The 15994-nt window shown below is 40.3% G+C and overlaps 1 protein-coding gene across 1 annotated transcript in view; it reads left to right on the forward strand.

The window, feature by feature from the left end:
* Positions 1 to 15994, forward strand: part of CEMIP2 (cell migration inducing hyaluronidase 2) — an 83182-nt gene that overhangs the window by 14507 nt on the left and 52681 nt on the right. The window contains exons 2-5 of the mRNA XM_003267402.2: positions 4815 to 5157; positions 8840 to 8980; positions 9591 to 10152; positions 15559 to 15728. Coding sequence (XP_003267450.2) covers positions 4827 to 5157; positions 8840 to 8980; positions 9591 to 10152; positions 15559 to 15728 — 1204 coding nt within the window. The 5' untranslated portion in view covers positions 4815 to 4826. The remainder of the gene's footprint in view (positions 1 to 4814; positions 5158 to 8839; positions 8981 to 9590; positions 10153 to 15558; positions 15729 to 15994) is intronic.

The following is a 15994-nucleotide window of genomic DNA, read 5'->3' on the forward strand; positions in this document are numbered from 1 at the left end:
AACCAGGCCTTTTGGGCTACTACTTTTTATAATCCAGTAAATGAATACTCACAAAATGACTCTCTCAAGGAATATCTAAATACCAAAAATTATGTTTTTAAAGCTTTGTAGAGTACATTTCCAATTTTGATATGAATGACTTAGATTATCCCCATTTTGGATTATCTGTCTTATTTTAGGTGTTGTCACAGTCTGTAGTTGGTCTAAAAATGTGTCATAAAATACTCATGTGCTCCTTCATAGCATGTGTTTTCCACTAGAAATACGACCATTTAAAAAAAAATGTGATACAAACTGAGTATTAAAGTGAAATACTGGTCTGTAGCGAAATTATTAAAATGGTGCCTAAGTTTGCCTTGAAAGCCAGAGAGGACTTCATTGTCTTTTCCCTGGTAGACCCCTCTTTTGTTCTCAGGACCCCAAACACAAGTACTAACAACTTTAGGGATTAAACAGCCATTCGTTGAGATTGCCTGGGAAACTTGGTCAATTTCACTTGCCTTCCAAACAAGTGATTAATTTTATTTTATTTTATTTCTTTAAAAAATCTTTTTCTTATTATTATACTTTAAGTTCTAGGGTACATGTGTACAGTGTGCAGGTTTGTTACATAGGTATACATGTGCCATGTTGGTTTGCTGCACCCATCAACTCGTCATTTACTTTAGGTATTTCTCCTAATGCCATCCCTCTCCCAGCCCTCCACCCCTCAACAGGCCCAGTGTGTGATGTTCCCTGCCCTGTGTCCAAGTGATCTCATTGTTCAATTCCCACCTATGAGTGAGAACATGTGGTCCAAACAAGTGATTTAAAATTGAATTTAGGAATTGCATTTCTTGGGGATGCTGTAAATCTTTTTTCGTATACCCCATAGTTCCTACCACAATCCTCTAATGATAGCAAGAGCTCACAATTAGCTTACTGAATCAATGAAATGTCGATTTTTTCACGAATAATTTAGACGTATAATTATCAATAAAATATATTTTTAAGTAATTAATACATAATATTGTGCCTGAAGTAAATCCACAAACATAAAGTGAAATCCTAAAGCAATGTATTTGTATCTTATATTTTTAAAAATTTGAATAAATTGAGGGAGCTGTTTAAAATATGATTTTTTTGGTTATTTTATTCTAATATATGGTGCAACACTATATTACCTCTTAGGAAAAGAATCTTCTATTTGCTTCTTATACATTTACATGTTTTTCAATAAAATAGAGGTAATGGATTCAGAACATGTGTATACACACACACATACATGTTTTGCAGGAGCTTTATAGGAAAAACACAACCATGCTTATTTTTGATTTATTGACCCCTTTAGTTTGTGACAGATGCCATCTGAATTTTCATGTTGGGATCCATTTTTTGACTGTGAAGACACAAATGATTCCCAGTAGGCTGGTGACTTCATTTAGTTAGCCTCTCATGCCTTTTATTTTATTGTGGGCACATCTGGAGACCCATTATCTCCCACCAAAGACCCCCGCCCCCACCAGCTTGTTAAGTAATATCAACCTTTCTCACCCTGAAACAATAAGGTATCACATGATTGCAGCCTCAGAAACAAAAGATTCCCACTCCCTTTCAGAGCAGATTAGGGCTGTGATTCCCCTCCCACCCTGGTGAGCTGACACTCAAGAATACCTACGTTAGCCCTTTCTTTGTTCAGATAGGATCATAACGGGGTCTTTATTGTACTCTTTCATTTGTTCCAGCAGGACGTCTCCATTATTTTGGTCTGCTGCTTGGCACATGCAGCAGTTCTTCAATAGCACCTTGAATGGTGGTGTTTTTCTTTTGTCATGAAGCTTGAGCTTCATCTAAATAATAACTTTTGTTCAGAAATCAAACCCCACAAACCAAGTGTTTTTGACAGACACACTGACTCTGAGAATGTTCTTTGCCCCGTGTAAAATCAGCATCAATTCCTGATTAGATTCTCTTTCTGCCCCCATTAATTTCCAGGTCGTTTGGGTCCTGGGAATTGCTTGTTTGTGGCTTCTCTAATGACCATTTTGTGTTTAATGGGTTTGCTGATAGTTTAGAGCAATTTGGAAGTTCCTTTATGACTAGAATCTTATTCACTGTTTGGCAGAAGATGAAGGGGATTAATTGTAATGGTACTGAATGAAGTCAGGTGACTCTGAGATGCTCCAGTTTTTAAGGAAGGGATGTAAGAGGTTAAACACCATGTTTCTGAAGCCACAGGGCACACCATACATTTATCCCCCAGTCATTGCAATAAGAACCCTTCCCCTTCCCCTTCCTCCCTCCCTCCCTTCCTTCCTTCCTCCCTCCCTTCCTCCCTCCCTCCCTTCCTTCCTCCCTCCGTCCCTCCTTCCTTCCTTCCTCCCTCCCTTCCTTCCTTCCTTCCTCCCTTCCTCCCTCCCTCCTCCCTCCCTTCCTCCCTCCTCCCTCCCTCCCTCCCCTCCCTCCCTTCCTTCCTCCCTCCCTCCCTCCCTCCCTTCCTTCCTCCCTCCCTCCCTCCCTCCTTCCTCCTCCCTCCCTTCCTTCCTTCCTCCCTCCTTCCTTCCTTCCTCCCCCTCCTTCCTTCCTTCCCTCCCCTCCCCTTCCCCTCCCTCCCTTCTTCCCCCTTCCCCCTCCCTCCCTTCCTCCCCCCTCCCTCACTCCCTCCCTCCCCCTGCCCCCTCCCTCCCTTCCCTCCCTCCCTCTCTTCCTTCCTTCCTTCCTCCTCCCTCCCTCCCTCCCTCTTGGCAAATTAAAGTAAGGTTTCATTCAAAACGTATTCTTTCATTCAAAAACTTATAATTGCTCTTTATAGAGAACGTAAAAAATTAAAAAGGACTTCCTTGTTTTTGTGTGTAAGCTTCTGTTAAAAATGAAGCATGTATAGTTTAAACTTCCTTATGAAGAATTCCTGAGAAGATTAATAGGCCTTTCAGACTTAGCACCCTTGCAAAGCTCATTCTTTGCCTCTCGACGGTTTGGAAAGACACAGTGGTGTAAGTTAAGAGCCTGAACTTTAGAGTAAAAATACCTAGGTTTAAGTCCTGGTTCTCCTCTATATTAACTGTGTGATCTTTGGGGAAGTTAATTAACCTTTCTGGGCCTCAGTTTCTCTCATGCGTAAAATGGAGGTAATGGCATCTACCTTATAGATTTGTTGTATTAAATATGTTAAATGAATTAGTACACTAAGGCACTAATTGTGTTAGCTATTTTTATAATCTTAACCATAATATTTAAATGTCTGTTTATTCAAACAAAATTTAAGGATTTAAAGAGATAAGATAGACTTTAGACTTTCTCACTAAATGAATTCACAGTCTATATCGTTAAGTGATAACACAGATGGTAATACTTAAATTGCTTAATCACTAGGTAAGTCTAGTGGGGAAATTAAAACACCCAAACACGAGTGCCTAGCTATTGGAACTTTTAGGGCCACTTTGGGTCCTCATGACACATGGACTTTTAGCTTCAATTTGAAGAGCTTAGAATAATGATACTCAAAGTGTGACCTGCTTCAGGGTCACCAAGATGCATTTTTTAAAAATGTAAAATCCAGGGCCCTCTTTGCACCAGCTGAGCCAGAATTACAGGGCAAAGAGGCCAGGAATCTAGGTTTGTAGCAAGCTTCTCTGATGATTCTTAGGCACACTGAAAATTGAGAACAGTTGGCATAGAACAGTGGCTCTCACCTAGATGTTCATGAGAATCACTTGGGGAGCATTTAAAAGCTACAGATACTTAGATTCCAGGGACAGCAATCCTGATTGAATTGTTTAGTGGTGGTGCACTGAGCATTCACCTTAGCAGGTGATTATAGTATGCAGCCAGGGTTGAGAAGGAGTGACATTAGAACACAAGTAACGAAGGTGATTGTCAACATGTTTTATTAGATCAGGGATGTAAGCTGACTTGATATTTTCAAGAAGTCATTATGATGGTTACCAGAGGCTGGGAAAAATGGAGAGTTACTTAATGGATATAGAGTTTCTGTTTGGGACGATGAAAAAGTTCTGGAAATGGATAGTGGTGATGGTCACACAACTTTGTGAACATACATAATGCCTTTGAATTGTACGCTTAAAATAGTTAAAATGTAAGTTTATGGTAGATTTAACACAATTTAAAAAGTACTTTAAAAAAACCATTTACGATTCATACATTCCAGCTGGATACTAGGGCTCACGCCTGTAATCCCAGCACTTTGCGAGGCTGAGGTGGAAGAATCACTTGAGCTCAGGAGTTTGAGACCAGCCTAGGCAATATAGCAGGATCCCATCTCTACAAAAAATTTAAAAATTAGCCAGTCATCGTGCCATGCACCTGTAGTCCTGGCTACCTGGGAGGCTCAGGCAGGGGGATTGCTTGAGCCCAGAAGTGTGAGACTGTAGTGATCTATGATCATGCCACTGCACTTCAGTCTGGGCAACAGAGTGAGACCCTGTCTCTAAAAAATAGAAATTAAAGGCGAATTGCAGTGGCTGACACCTGTAATCCCAGCACTTTGGGAGGCTGAGGTGGGCGGATCACCTGAGGTTGGGAGGTCGAGACCAGCCTGACCTACATGGAGAAACCCTATCTCTACTTAAAAAAAAAAAAAAAAAAAAATTAGCTGGGCGTGGTGATGCATGCCTGTAATCCCAGCTACTTGGGATGCTGAGGCAGGAGAAACACTTGAACCTGGGAGGCAGAGGTTGCGGTGAGCCGAGATCATGCCATTGCACTCCAGCATGGGCAACAAGAGTGAAACTCCATCTCATAAATAAATAAATAAATAAATAAAAGCAATTAAAGAATTTACACATACTGAAGCTTAATTTTTTTTCTTTTCACAGTAACAGTGTATCATGTATGCCACTGATTCCAGGGGACACTCCCCTGCTTTCCTCCAACCTCAGAATGGAAACAGTCGTCACTCATCTGGCTATGTTCCAGGGAAGGTTGTCCCATTGCGTCCGCCTCCTCCTCCAAAGAGTCAAGCTTCAGCCAAATTTACCTCTATCAGACGAGAAGACCGGGCAACCTTCGCATTCTCACCTGAAGAACAGCATGCCCAGAGAGAAAGTCAAAAGCAAAAGAGACACAAAAATACTTTCATTTGTTTTGCTATTACTAGTTTCTCATTTTTTATTGCACTTGCAATCATTTTAGGAATATCCTCAAAATATGCTCCAGATGGTAAGTGTGTGTATGCACATAGAACATATTCTAGAAGACAAAACAGGAGGAAATAGTAGAATACTTAAAAAAAAATTTATCTTAAGTTGGCCCTAGCTAATTAATATGCAGTTAGGTAATATGAGGTGTCACTTCTTATGAATGACAGCAATTGTTCAATAATCTGTTGGAAATGATTAAATGGTTGCTTTTCCTGTCCATTGTGCCACTTTGTTCCAGTGCTCAGGGAGGTCTTGGAGCATCTCTTTTGGAAATGCTTTGAGAGCCTTCACTAAATTCTTATGGTAGGTATGATTTTTGGACTGTTGCAAATTTTTTTTTTCTTTTTGAGGCAGAGTCTTGCTCTGTTGTCCCGGCTGGAGTGCAGTGGTGTGATCTTGGCTCACTGCAACCTCCGCCCCCTGGGTTCAAATTATTCTCATGCCTCAGCCTCCTGAGTAGCTGGGACTATAGGCAAGTGCCACCACATCTGGCTAATTTTTGTATTTTTAGTAGAGACAGGGTTTCACCATGTTGGCTGGTCTCGAACTCCTGACCTCAGGTGATCTGCCTGCCTTGGCCTCCCAAAGTGCTAGGATTACAGGTGTGAGCCACCATGCCCAGCTGCAAGTTTTTTTTTTTTTGGTCATACATGTAGTGAACTATAGTAGATTTTTTTGTTTAAGTAAGTGATTAAAAATATTTGTGTTTGTGGCTTGAAATGGGCTTGGGAAGCAGTTCCAAAAGAAAAGCTTCAAATATTTTTGAGTAACAATATATATTCTGGAAGGCAAGCATCCTTTAGGATGTATAAGTTCTGACACCTTTATCTAAAAATCAGTCATTAATTCATAGTTAAATATTATGCAGGGAGATTTTAATTTCTTAAATGGTATTTTCTTTTCAAGTTAATGATATATCAATATTTAGAAAAGTTTTGAAGAAGTTGGTTGCCAGTCAGCCTTAATAGAATACCAACAAAAAATTCCCTCATAAAAGAATACCATCCATCTGTCTAAAATCAAACGGCTTGGGGCTGTGAAGAGAGAAGACTCTAACAGCCTGGACTGGGTACCATATTTCTCTACAACAGATTTTTATCAAGTTAAATGCTTCCTTAAGTGGCTGTAACAGTTCAGAGGCATTTTACTACTTATAAGACTTACAAATATTTTATTATTTAGTTTTCCTGGGTGCTTTCAAGGGATTTTTAAAATTTTAAGGTTCTGGGAGAGGTAGTGCTAGTACTTCCAAGAAAATAAACCTCAAATGAGAGACATGCACATTAATATCCTTATGGACCAAATGAGTAGACCACATTATGAACTTATAACATTGATTTCCATTGCATGCGGTATGACTTCCTCTCTACTTTTCCCAGCAGAATAACCAAGTTCTCTATGCTGATTCAGAATAACCAAGTTCACTGTGCTGATTCATACTTCCCAACTATTCTGCAGTAAAGGGATGCTAGCCTAGTGGGAAATCAGAGCTGAAGTCTGTGGCTTTGATTGGTGTTTTCGTATTCCATCTAAAACAGCATTGCTGATATGGTTCCTTGAACCAACATTCTTTAGTTTCACGTTTTGGCAGTGTAAGTGCAGATCATCAGTGGAAAGATCTGGTATGCTGAAATATTTCAGGGTCAGCTTGACTGTGGTTATTGCTGTTACATAACTTTGATAATACACTCACTGCTCTTCAAGTGGGTAGCTGGGAAGGTGGGGTTGGCTGAGCTATTTTTCAGTGCTTTGTACAGACCACACATTTTCTTATTAAGCACATTTTACTGGAAGGAAATAGACTGGAATTTTTGGTGATGGTTCTAATGAACCATGCTCTCCTGGGGAATAATTAAAAATAATTAAGAGAAATTATATAACCATTGAAGTAGGCTCCAGATCTCAAAAGACTGGATTTCCTTCTTTATAGCTGGGTACGGTGCTTGTTATAAAACTATGGAGAATTTCAGCTAAATGTTTTATGGGAAGAGAGAGGTAGAAGAAAAGTTTAAGGAATCCTCATTATTAAGGCAAAACAGATTTAAGAGATTTTTTTGTTTCTTTGATGGGAAGAAAAGCTTAAAGATTGTTTTTAGTATAATAGTGATACTCACTGACTTATCAGAAGCATTAAATATCAACAGTTATGATACTGCTGTGAGAAAAACTAATTCCATGAAATAATTGCCAAGGATATAACTGGTGAGACTAATTTTAGCTGTGGTTAATAAGAGAAAGCATAAACCTAGGGCATTGTAAGAGCTCAGAAACAGGAAGATGTTTGCATTAGTGTTATGCAAGTTCAAAATGAGGAATCATTTTTTTTTTTCTGTATAGAACAATATCTTTGTGCAGCACCCTACCTCTCTACTTTTTCTCATGTTATTCCTAAACATGTACCTTCCACCTTAATGAAAGAAATTTCTTCATATGGTTTTTCAAGCATATCTTGCTTATTCCTACTTTTGCTCAGTTTAAATAAAGCCACCTTGGAATTCTGAGCAACCAAATGGACTACTTGGATCTCAAGGGATACTTGCATTACTAGTGTTCTCATGATCCTCTTATTTAAATACTGCCCATCATTTGGTGTCCAGCTCTCGAGTCACCTGTTCACGAAGCTGCCTCAGTTACTCCAGCCCCATGCCTCCTTTGCCTGAGGTCTTTTGAACCTCGACTGACTACCATATTGTTCAGTGTTTCATTATTTCATACTTGGTGTTTTTTCCCTCCAAAGCTTGCATATAAACTCCTAGGAAATGTGAGCTGATTCTATGCTTTATAAATTTTAAAATATCTGGTACGGAGTGGATAAATTGATGCTCCACAAATACTTGGCCATAGGTTGATCAAAATTGAAGGTGTGATTTTTTTTTTCTCCCCTCTTCAAAATTATGGCGGACCTTAAAGTTTTCATACATTAAATAGCTATGGCTATTTTAATTAAATACTATTATATTTTTGTTATAATACCTATTCAAGAGGCAAGTTCTAATTCCAGTAAAGGAACACTACAAGTAAATAATCTTATTTTCTAAAAGGGGAAACTTGCGTATCACTCAGCTTGCTAAGTAATCTTTGGTTTCTCTAACCTGTAATTTCCTCATCTCTGAAAATGGGAAGTTATGTCTTTAGCCACTTGCCTCTTTCATTTTGTTGGGAGAGTGCACATGGCTGAAGATAGCTATGTTTCTCAGTCTTGGAGAGAGGTGCTATCAGTACCTACTTCATTATTCGCTGTGTACAAGAAGGAACTTGTGAAGACATGATCAATGTATTATTTAGCAATTTTCATTTTTTATTTACCAGGATGTTGTGAACATATTTCTTTTCTAAAACAGCTTTCTAGTGTGAATCCCAAGAGAATGTATAATTTTGCCTCTTACTATTGGTTTATTTCCAGAGTAGATGATTCAGGGGAACTTGTTTTTTTTTTTTTTTTTTTTTGTGAAGTTTGTCCTGAACTAGATGCTAGCAATTTAGTTTTGTGGTAAAACTTTAAAATGGAAATGTGATGAGAAATTAAAGGGTAAGATGGTTCTCTGCTGGTGGGAAGGCGTGGGATTTCCATTCTAATGGCAGGAAATCAACATATGTTAGCACATTTTTTGCATATCTGCAGTAAATAATGGTAGTGCTTAGATTTGGCTATATTATTCTTGCATTTTAATGGGTTCGATGGAATATCAATGTGTTTATAGAAAATTGCCCAGATCAAAATCCTCGTCTCAGGAATTGGGATCCAGGACAAGATTCTGCAAAGCAAGTTGTTATCAAGGAGGGAGATATGCTCCGTCTGACCTCAGACGCCACCGTACATTCCATAGTCATTCAAGATGGAGGTAGGTGATGGTTCCTGCCTGTGGGAACTGCAAGGTTGCTCTTTAATGTCGGGGGTATTTGATGTTCCTTATGTAGAAAACTATTTTTAGGCAGAATAGCCTTTAGTTTGTGGTGTCACTCTAACCATGGAGATTTGGAAAGATCATGAGATAAAACCAGAGAATTTATCCAGAGATAAAAAACATAGAATTTAAGAGCTTAGACCTTAGGTATCACTCAAATCAAGACCCCTGGTTTATAGACAAGGAAACAGTTCCAGAGAGGTGATCTCTCAGAGCTAAATTTTTGTCACAATTCTGAGAGTGATGAGAGAGTTAACATGAGTAAACATATACAAAAATAAGATTCAGATTTGTAGACTCTTAGATATTTTTAAGAGAAATGATTTAACCTCTGAAGTGAATAGGTTGAAATTCACAGTCATGGGCATTGAGAGTACATTAAGATATGAACTCTTCATTTTTCCCTTTAGTTTTCTAAGCAGATTCTTAGCGAATTCTTTTTTCCGACCTAATTGCGGAAGTGCATTTTACCTTAAGGTGAAATCTATTTCCTTGTATCTCAGAAAGATGATTTAGAAGTTGGCTTACAGGGTGGTGTTCCCTGCAGGACTGCTGGTATTTGGGGACAATAAAGATGGATCCAGAAATATTACTTTGAGGACTCATTACATCCTGATCCAGGATGGTGGGGCGCTTCATATTGGAGCAGAAAAATGCCGCTATAAATCCAAAGCGACAATTACCTTGTATGGCAAGTCAGATGAAGGTGAAAGTATGCCAACATTTGGCAAAAAGTTTATTGGTGTGGAAGCTGGCGGGACACTGGAGTTACATGGGGCACGGAAGACATCGTGGACGTTGTTGGCAAGGACCCTGAATTCCTCAGGCTTGCCCTTTGGGTCCTATACTTTTGAAAAGGACTTTTCCCGGGGCCTCAATGTGAGGGTCATTGACCAAGACACGGCCAAAATTTTGGAAAGTGAGAGGTTTGATACCCATGAATACTACAATGAGAGCAGGCGGCTTCAGGAGTTTCTGAGATTCCAGGATCCAGGTCGGATTGTTGCCATAGCTGTCGGGGATTCAGCCGCTAAAAGCCTCTTACAAGGAACCATCCAGATGATCCAGGAACGGTTGGGAAGTGAACTGATCCAAGGACTGGGCTACAGGTAGGCATACCTTCTTCCCGGATCCCTATCAGTGTCCATGTCTGTGTGAGAGGAGAGTGAGGGTGGGGAAAGGAGCCACAGCCACAGCATGACTCAGGCATCAGAAGGGCCACTCTATCATTTGCATGTCTGGTAGCTTTGAGACATTGGGCTGAAGGATAGGACACCGCATACAAAAGCCATTTTCCTTGGCTTTGGTTTACGAAGCCCTTTGTGAACTGGAGGAGTGCCAGGCTTGTGAAAAGTTGAGAGCAGAAGTGTGGTGCTGAAAAACAGTCAGGCAGTTTAAGGACAATTTGCCTCTGAAGATACTTTCTCCTTTCATTACCTTCTGAAGATCATATGAAACTCAGGCTAATTGAGGCAACTTAATGAGTTTAAAGGTTAGGGCAGAATTTCATGCTAAGTTCTAAACCTGTCTTAAAAGGCTGAGGGGGTAGAATGTGCAGTTTTTCTTTTTCTTTTTTTTGGACTCCTTTGCAGGCTGATTGGAATCTGCATATTTGATTGGCACAGGTCTATGGACCCCTGGCATATATGAGGAAGGAAAAAAAAGAGCTAGGAAATTCATCCAGATAGTAGAATTCATTTCTGGTATTTATAGTTCTTGTACCCTATTCCTTTTATTTTTATTTTTAGAGACAGGGTCTTGCTCCGTTGCCCGAGCTGGAGTGTAGTGGTGCAATCGCATCTCACTGCAGCCTCAACCTCCCAGGCTCCAGTGATACTTCCACCTCAGCCTCCCAAGTAGCTGAGATTACAAACAGTTGCTACCACACCTGTCTAATTTTTAAACTATTTGTAGATGGGGGGGGAGGGGGTCTCACTTTGTTGCCCAGGCTGGTCTCAAACTCCTTTGCTCAAGTGATCTTCCCGCCTCAGCCTCCCAAAACATTGGCTTTATAGGCGTGAACCACCGCACCCAGCCTTCTTATACCATATTCTAATTAACTGTGATTTCCTAATGCAGTTCTGAGTCTAGGGGAAGTAGCCGGCCTAACATTTCTTTTTTTTTTTTTTTTTTTTTTTTTTTTGAGACGGAGTCTCGCTCTGTCGCCCAGACTGGACTGCAGTGGCGCAATCTCAGCTCACTGCAAGCTCCGCCTCCCGGGTTCACGCCATTCTCCTGCCTCAGCCTCTCAGAGTAGCTGGGACTACAGGCGCCCACCACCACGCCCGGCTAATTTTTTGTATTTTTAGTAGAGACGGGGTTTCACCGTGGTCTCAATCTCCTGACCTCGTGATCCGCCCGCCTAGGCCTCCCAAAGTGCTGGGATTACAAGTGTGAGCCACCACCCCCGGCCTAACATTTCATTTAAAAAACAGAAGCTTTTAATTCTGCTGAATGCTTTTATAAAGTCAGGGAATATCTGTGGTGGAAAAAGTAAGAGGACCTCAAAACTGACATGCCATAAGGATCTAGTTACTATTTTTTCCTTTGATGGTAGATTGTTGGAATGGGGTATTACCTACAGCAATTCTAGAGCAGGCTAGAAAGACAAAAAAGAGTGGAGAAAAATAGTCTGTAACATTTTAGAAATGCCTTTTATTCATGTAGGGGATATTTAGGAGTTGCTAAGTGCTGGATACCCATGGATGCTTAGACGAAAGGACACTGTCTCAGAGCCCATGGTTAATCTAGTGGATAAACAGAGACCTAAATAGATGATGATCATACAGTGAGACATGCTGCAGTTACAGGGTGCAATAGGAGCGTAAGTGTTAATAGAAGGAGCCTCTAAATTGGCCTAGTGAATCAGTACAGGCTCCCCAAAGGCAAGAGACCTGAAAGAAGTTCAGGAGTGTGCTGTGTAGACAGTGGAGAAGGAAGCTTTTTCAGACCGAGGGAATTCCATGTGCAAAACCTCAAAGGGTTTTTTTTTTCTTTCTGGTTTTTGTTTTTGAAATTTGATACACATGCAAAAAGGTGCCAAAAATAAGAATGTAGAGCTTAATAAGTTTCCGCGATGTGATGCCTTTGTAGCCACCACCCAGGTCAAGAAATAGAACATTGCCAGCAGCCCAGAAGTTCCCTCCGTCCCCTCTGCTATGCATTAATCACTCTCTTCCCCACTGAAGGGAGCCATGCTCCTGAATTTGTGGGATCTACTAAAGTTTAGGTTTGTCTGTTTTTCAACTTTATATAAATGGAAGCCGACAATATATTATATTTTGTGTCTGGCGTCTTTGCGCAGTGTTACGTTATTGAATGCTATTCATATTGTTGCATGTAGCGCTGGCTCATTTTCTTTTCTTCTTTTTTAATTTTAAATACAGATGGGGTCTCACTCTATTGACCAGGCTGGTCTCAAACTCCTGGCCTCAAGTGATCCTACCATCTCAGCCTCCCAAATTGCTTTGATTACAGGCATAAGCCATGTGCCCAGCCGAGGCTCACTTTCTTTGCTGTTTATTTTCTGTCGTATGAATATATCACAGTTTATTTATTGGTGGCCATCTGAGTGGCTTTCCAGTTTGGACCTGTTATAAAATTGCTTCCCTAAATGTTCCTTGATCCATCTCTTAATGTACATGTGCATATATTTCTATAATATATAAACCTAGGAGTGGAAGCATGATCTTTTCAAAGTTAGAGACCTACTTTGTTTCATTATCCAGTAATGCCAGGGATTACAACTTCTATTTTTTCATGCTATTATTGTTTCTAGATTTGCATGATCATTAGCTGTGACCATTTTGACTTTCTTAGGTTCTTCTCCCTACTGGTTTCTAAATTCCTTTTAAAATATTGCTCTTGATTTCATAGAGAACTTAGAGTTGTGATCTTTTGCCAGCATTCCATTGCATTGACATTATCTCCAATGTACATAAACACATAGGCCTTTGAAGATAATGTTCTGGTGCGCTGAAATTTTCCCTCAAGTGGAGGAGGGAAGTAGGAGTGTTTTGGAGATAATGTCAAAAGAAGAGAAAGAACATTGTTTTATAGTTGCTGAGGCAGTTCTGGTAAAGAAAGAAAGCCTGTGATAATTCTTCCTCTCTTTTCTTCTCTCAAATAGGAGATAATATATTGAGACATTCTTTATTTGATTCTTTCTGCTGTATCCAGGGGTATAAACAAAGCTACAAAGCATTGTCTTCCAAAGAGTAGCTAATCCATACAGGGGCGGCTGTGGAATTTGTAAGGGCGTAGGCATGCTTCGGTTTACTTTTATCTGTGAATATCTAGCCATCTGTCAGACACAGATTACATTTGTTATTTTTTTTATAGAGTAGGAAGTTGACATTTTTCTTTTCATGTTTTAAACCAGGAGTCTTAAAACAGATTTTCTGGTTTTTAAAAATTGTCCCTTTGCGTTGATTGCTTTTGGTCACAAGTTTGAGCATGTCTCTCAGATATTTAGTATCAGAAATGTTTTTAGGCCAGGTGCGATGGCTCACGCCTGTAATCCAAGCACTTTAGGAGGCCAAGGAGGTCCGATCACCTGAGGGCAGGAGTGCGAGACCAGCTTGGCCAACATGGTGAAACCCTGTCTCTACTAAAAATTAAAAATACAAAAATTAGCTGGGTGTGGTGGTGGGCACCGGTAATCCCAGCTACTTGGGAGGCTGAGGCAGGAGAATCGCTTGAACCCCAGAGGTGGAGGTTGCGGTGAGCCAAGATCATGCCGTTGCACTCTAGCCTGGGCAACAAGAGTGAGAGTCTGTCTCAAAAAAAAAAAAAAAAAAAAAGAAAAGAAAAGGAAATAATGGTGTTTTCAAACACGTTGCTGTCAACAAATAGACATATAGTATATAAAATTTAAAATCTGTTGGATAGTGATTCTACAGCTTTGATTTAATTTAGGAACGTTAAGAAATCTCTGCTGGCCGGGCGCAGTGGCTCACGCTTGTAATCCCAGCACTTTGGGAGGCCAAGGCGGGCGGATCACGAGGTCAGGAGATCGAGACCACGGTGAAACCCCGTCTCTACTAAAAATACAAAAAAAAATTAGCCGGGCGTGGTGGCGGGCGCCTGTAGTCCTAGCTACTCTGAGAGGCTGAGGCAGGAGAATGGTGTGAACCCGGGAGGCGGAGCTTGCAGTGAGCCGAGATTGCGCCACTGCAGTCCAGCCTGGGCGACAGAGCGAGACTCCGTCTCAAAAAAAAAAAAAAGAAAAGAAAAAAAGAAATCTCTGCTGGCTGCGGTGGCTCACGCCTGTAATTTCAGCACTTTGGGAGGCTGAGGCAGGCTGATCACCTGAGGTGGGGAGTTTAAGACCAGCCTGACCAACATGGAGAAACCCTATCTCTACTAAAAGTACAAAATTAGCCTGGCGTGGTGGCACATGCCTATAATCCCAGCTACTCGGGAGGCTGAGGTGGGAGAATCGCTTGAACCCGGGAGGCAGGAGGTTGCGGTGAGCTGAGATTGCGCCATTGTACTCCAGCCTGGGCAACAAGAGCGAAACTCCATCTCAAAAAAAAAAAAAAAATCTAACTCAGTTCTCAACCTTGCCTGCACACCTGGAGACTTTAAAAAATCTTGACACCCAGGGCGCACCTCAGATCATTTATGTCAGGAAGAAGGATGAAAGAAGGATAAGACTCCCAGGCTGTTGAAGGTTGATGATTACTACTGTAACTTCTAGTCTCTAATTTAGGGGTTTTCAAAGTATGGTGCCCCGACCAGCAGCATTAACATAATTTGGTAACCTGTTAGAAGTACAAATTCTCTGGTCCCACCTCAGAAACTGAGAGAGTGGGGCCAGCAATCTAATTCAGCCCCGCCTTCCTTTCTTCATCATGCGTCAGTTGATCCTGATGCATACTGAAGTTTGAGAACCACTGCCCAAACTTAGTGGTTTTTAAGCCTAACTGCACGTTCAAGTCATCTGGGAACTTTAAAAACATAGTGAGACCCTGTCTCCAAAAAATAAAAATAAATTATTGCAAACATACAAATGCTGGACCCAACCTTTTGCAATTATTAACATGATTCCCTTTATCTGGGATGGGGTCTGTGCATTGATATATTTTTCGAACTCCCTGGGTAATTCTATTATGCAATGAGATTTTTGAGAACATTGTATTAATAGAATGGATAGTTTAAAAGAGAGCAGGTGATAATCATTTTAAAAGAAAGTAAATGGATTTTGGCCAAAATGTTATGTGTGATATGGATGTGGATTGAGGAAGTAAGTCAATGATTAATTGAAATTGTAGTCATCGGTCTTTCACCTATTACAGAGCTGGACAAACAAGTATTTAAAAAGTAGCCACATTTCCTTCTAGGGAAACTAGGTGCAGTCAAGGTTTGGAATTGCAACCTCATATAGAAAAAACATTAGGGATTGACAAAAATGAAATATGAGAATTAAACAGCACTCTGTAATAACATCTTTGTCAGGGATTTTGTGAATACCATGACAAGTAATCAAATGCACATGCTCTTTTTCCTTCTAGGCAAGCTTGGGCTTTAGTTGGTGTCATTGATGGTGGAAGCACTTCTTGCAATGAATCTGTGAGAAACTATGAAAATCATAGCAGTGGCGGGAAGGCTCTTGCCCAAAGAGAATTTTCTACCGTGGATGGCCAGAAGTTCTCTGTGACAGCTTATAGTGAATGGATCGAAGGTAGGCAAGTAGAGTTTATACTCTTGTAAGACACTGATAAGTATTATGACAGATTTTTTTTTTCTAAGAATAGTATTATGTTAATGACAGTCCGCCTGGTTAGATTTCTCAACTAGTTGAAGTTGAAACTTACAGTTTTCCTACTGTGCTTAATCTTTTAGAACAAAATCCAGTAATCTTTTAGAACAGGGGTCTCCAATCTTTTGGCTTCCCTAGACCAAATTGGAAGAAGAATTGTCTTGGGCCACGCATAAAATACAGTAACA

Source organism: Nomascus leucogenys, chromosome 1a, assembly GCF_006542625.1.
Source record: "Nomascus leucogenys isolate Asia chromosome 1a, Asia_NLE_v1, whole genome shotgun sequence".
Lineage (NCBI taxonomy): Eukaryota > Metazoa > Chordata > Mammalia > Primates > Hylobatidae > Nomascus > Nomascus leucogenys.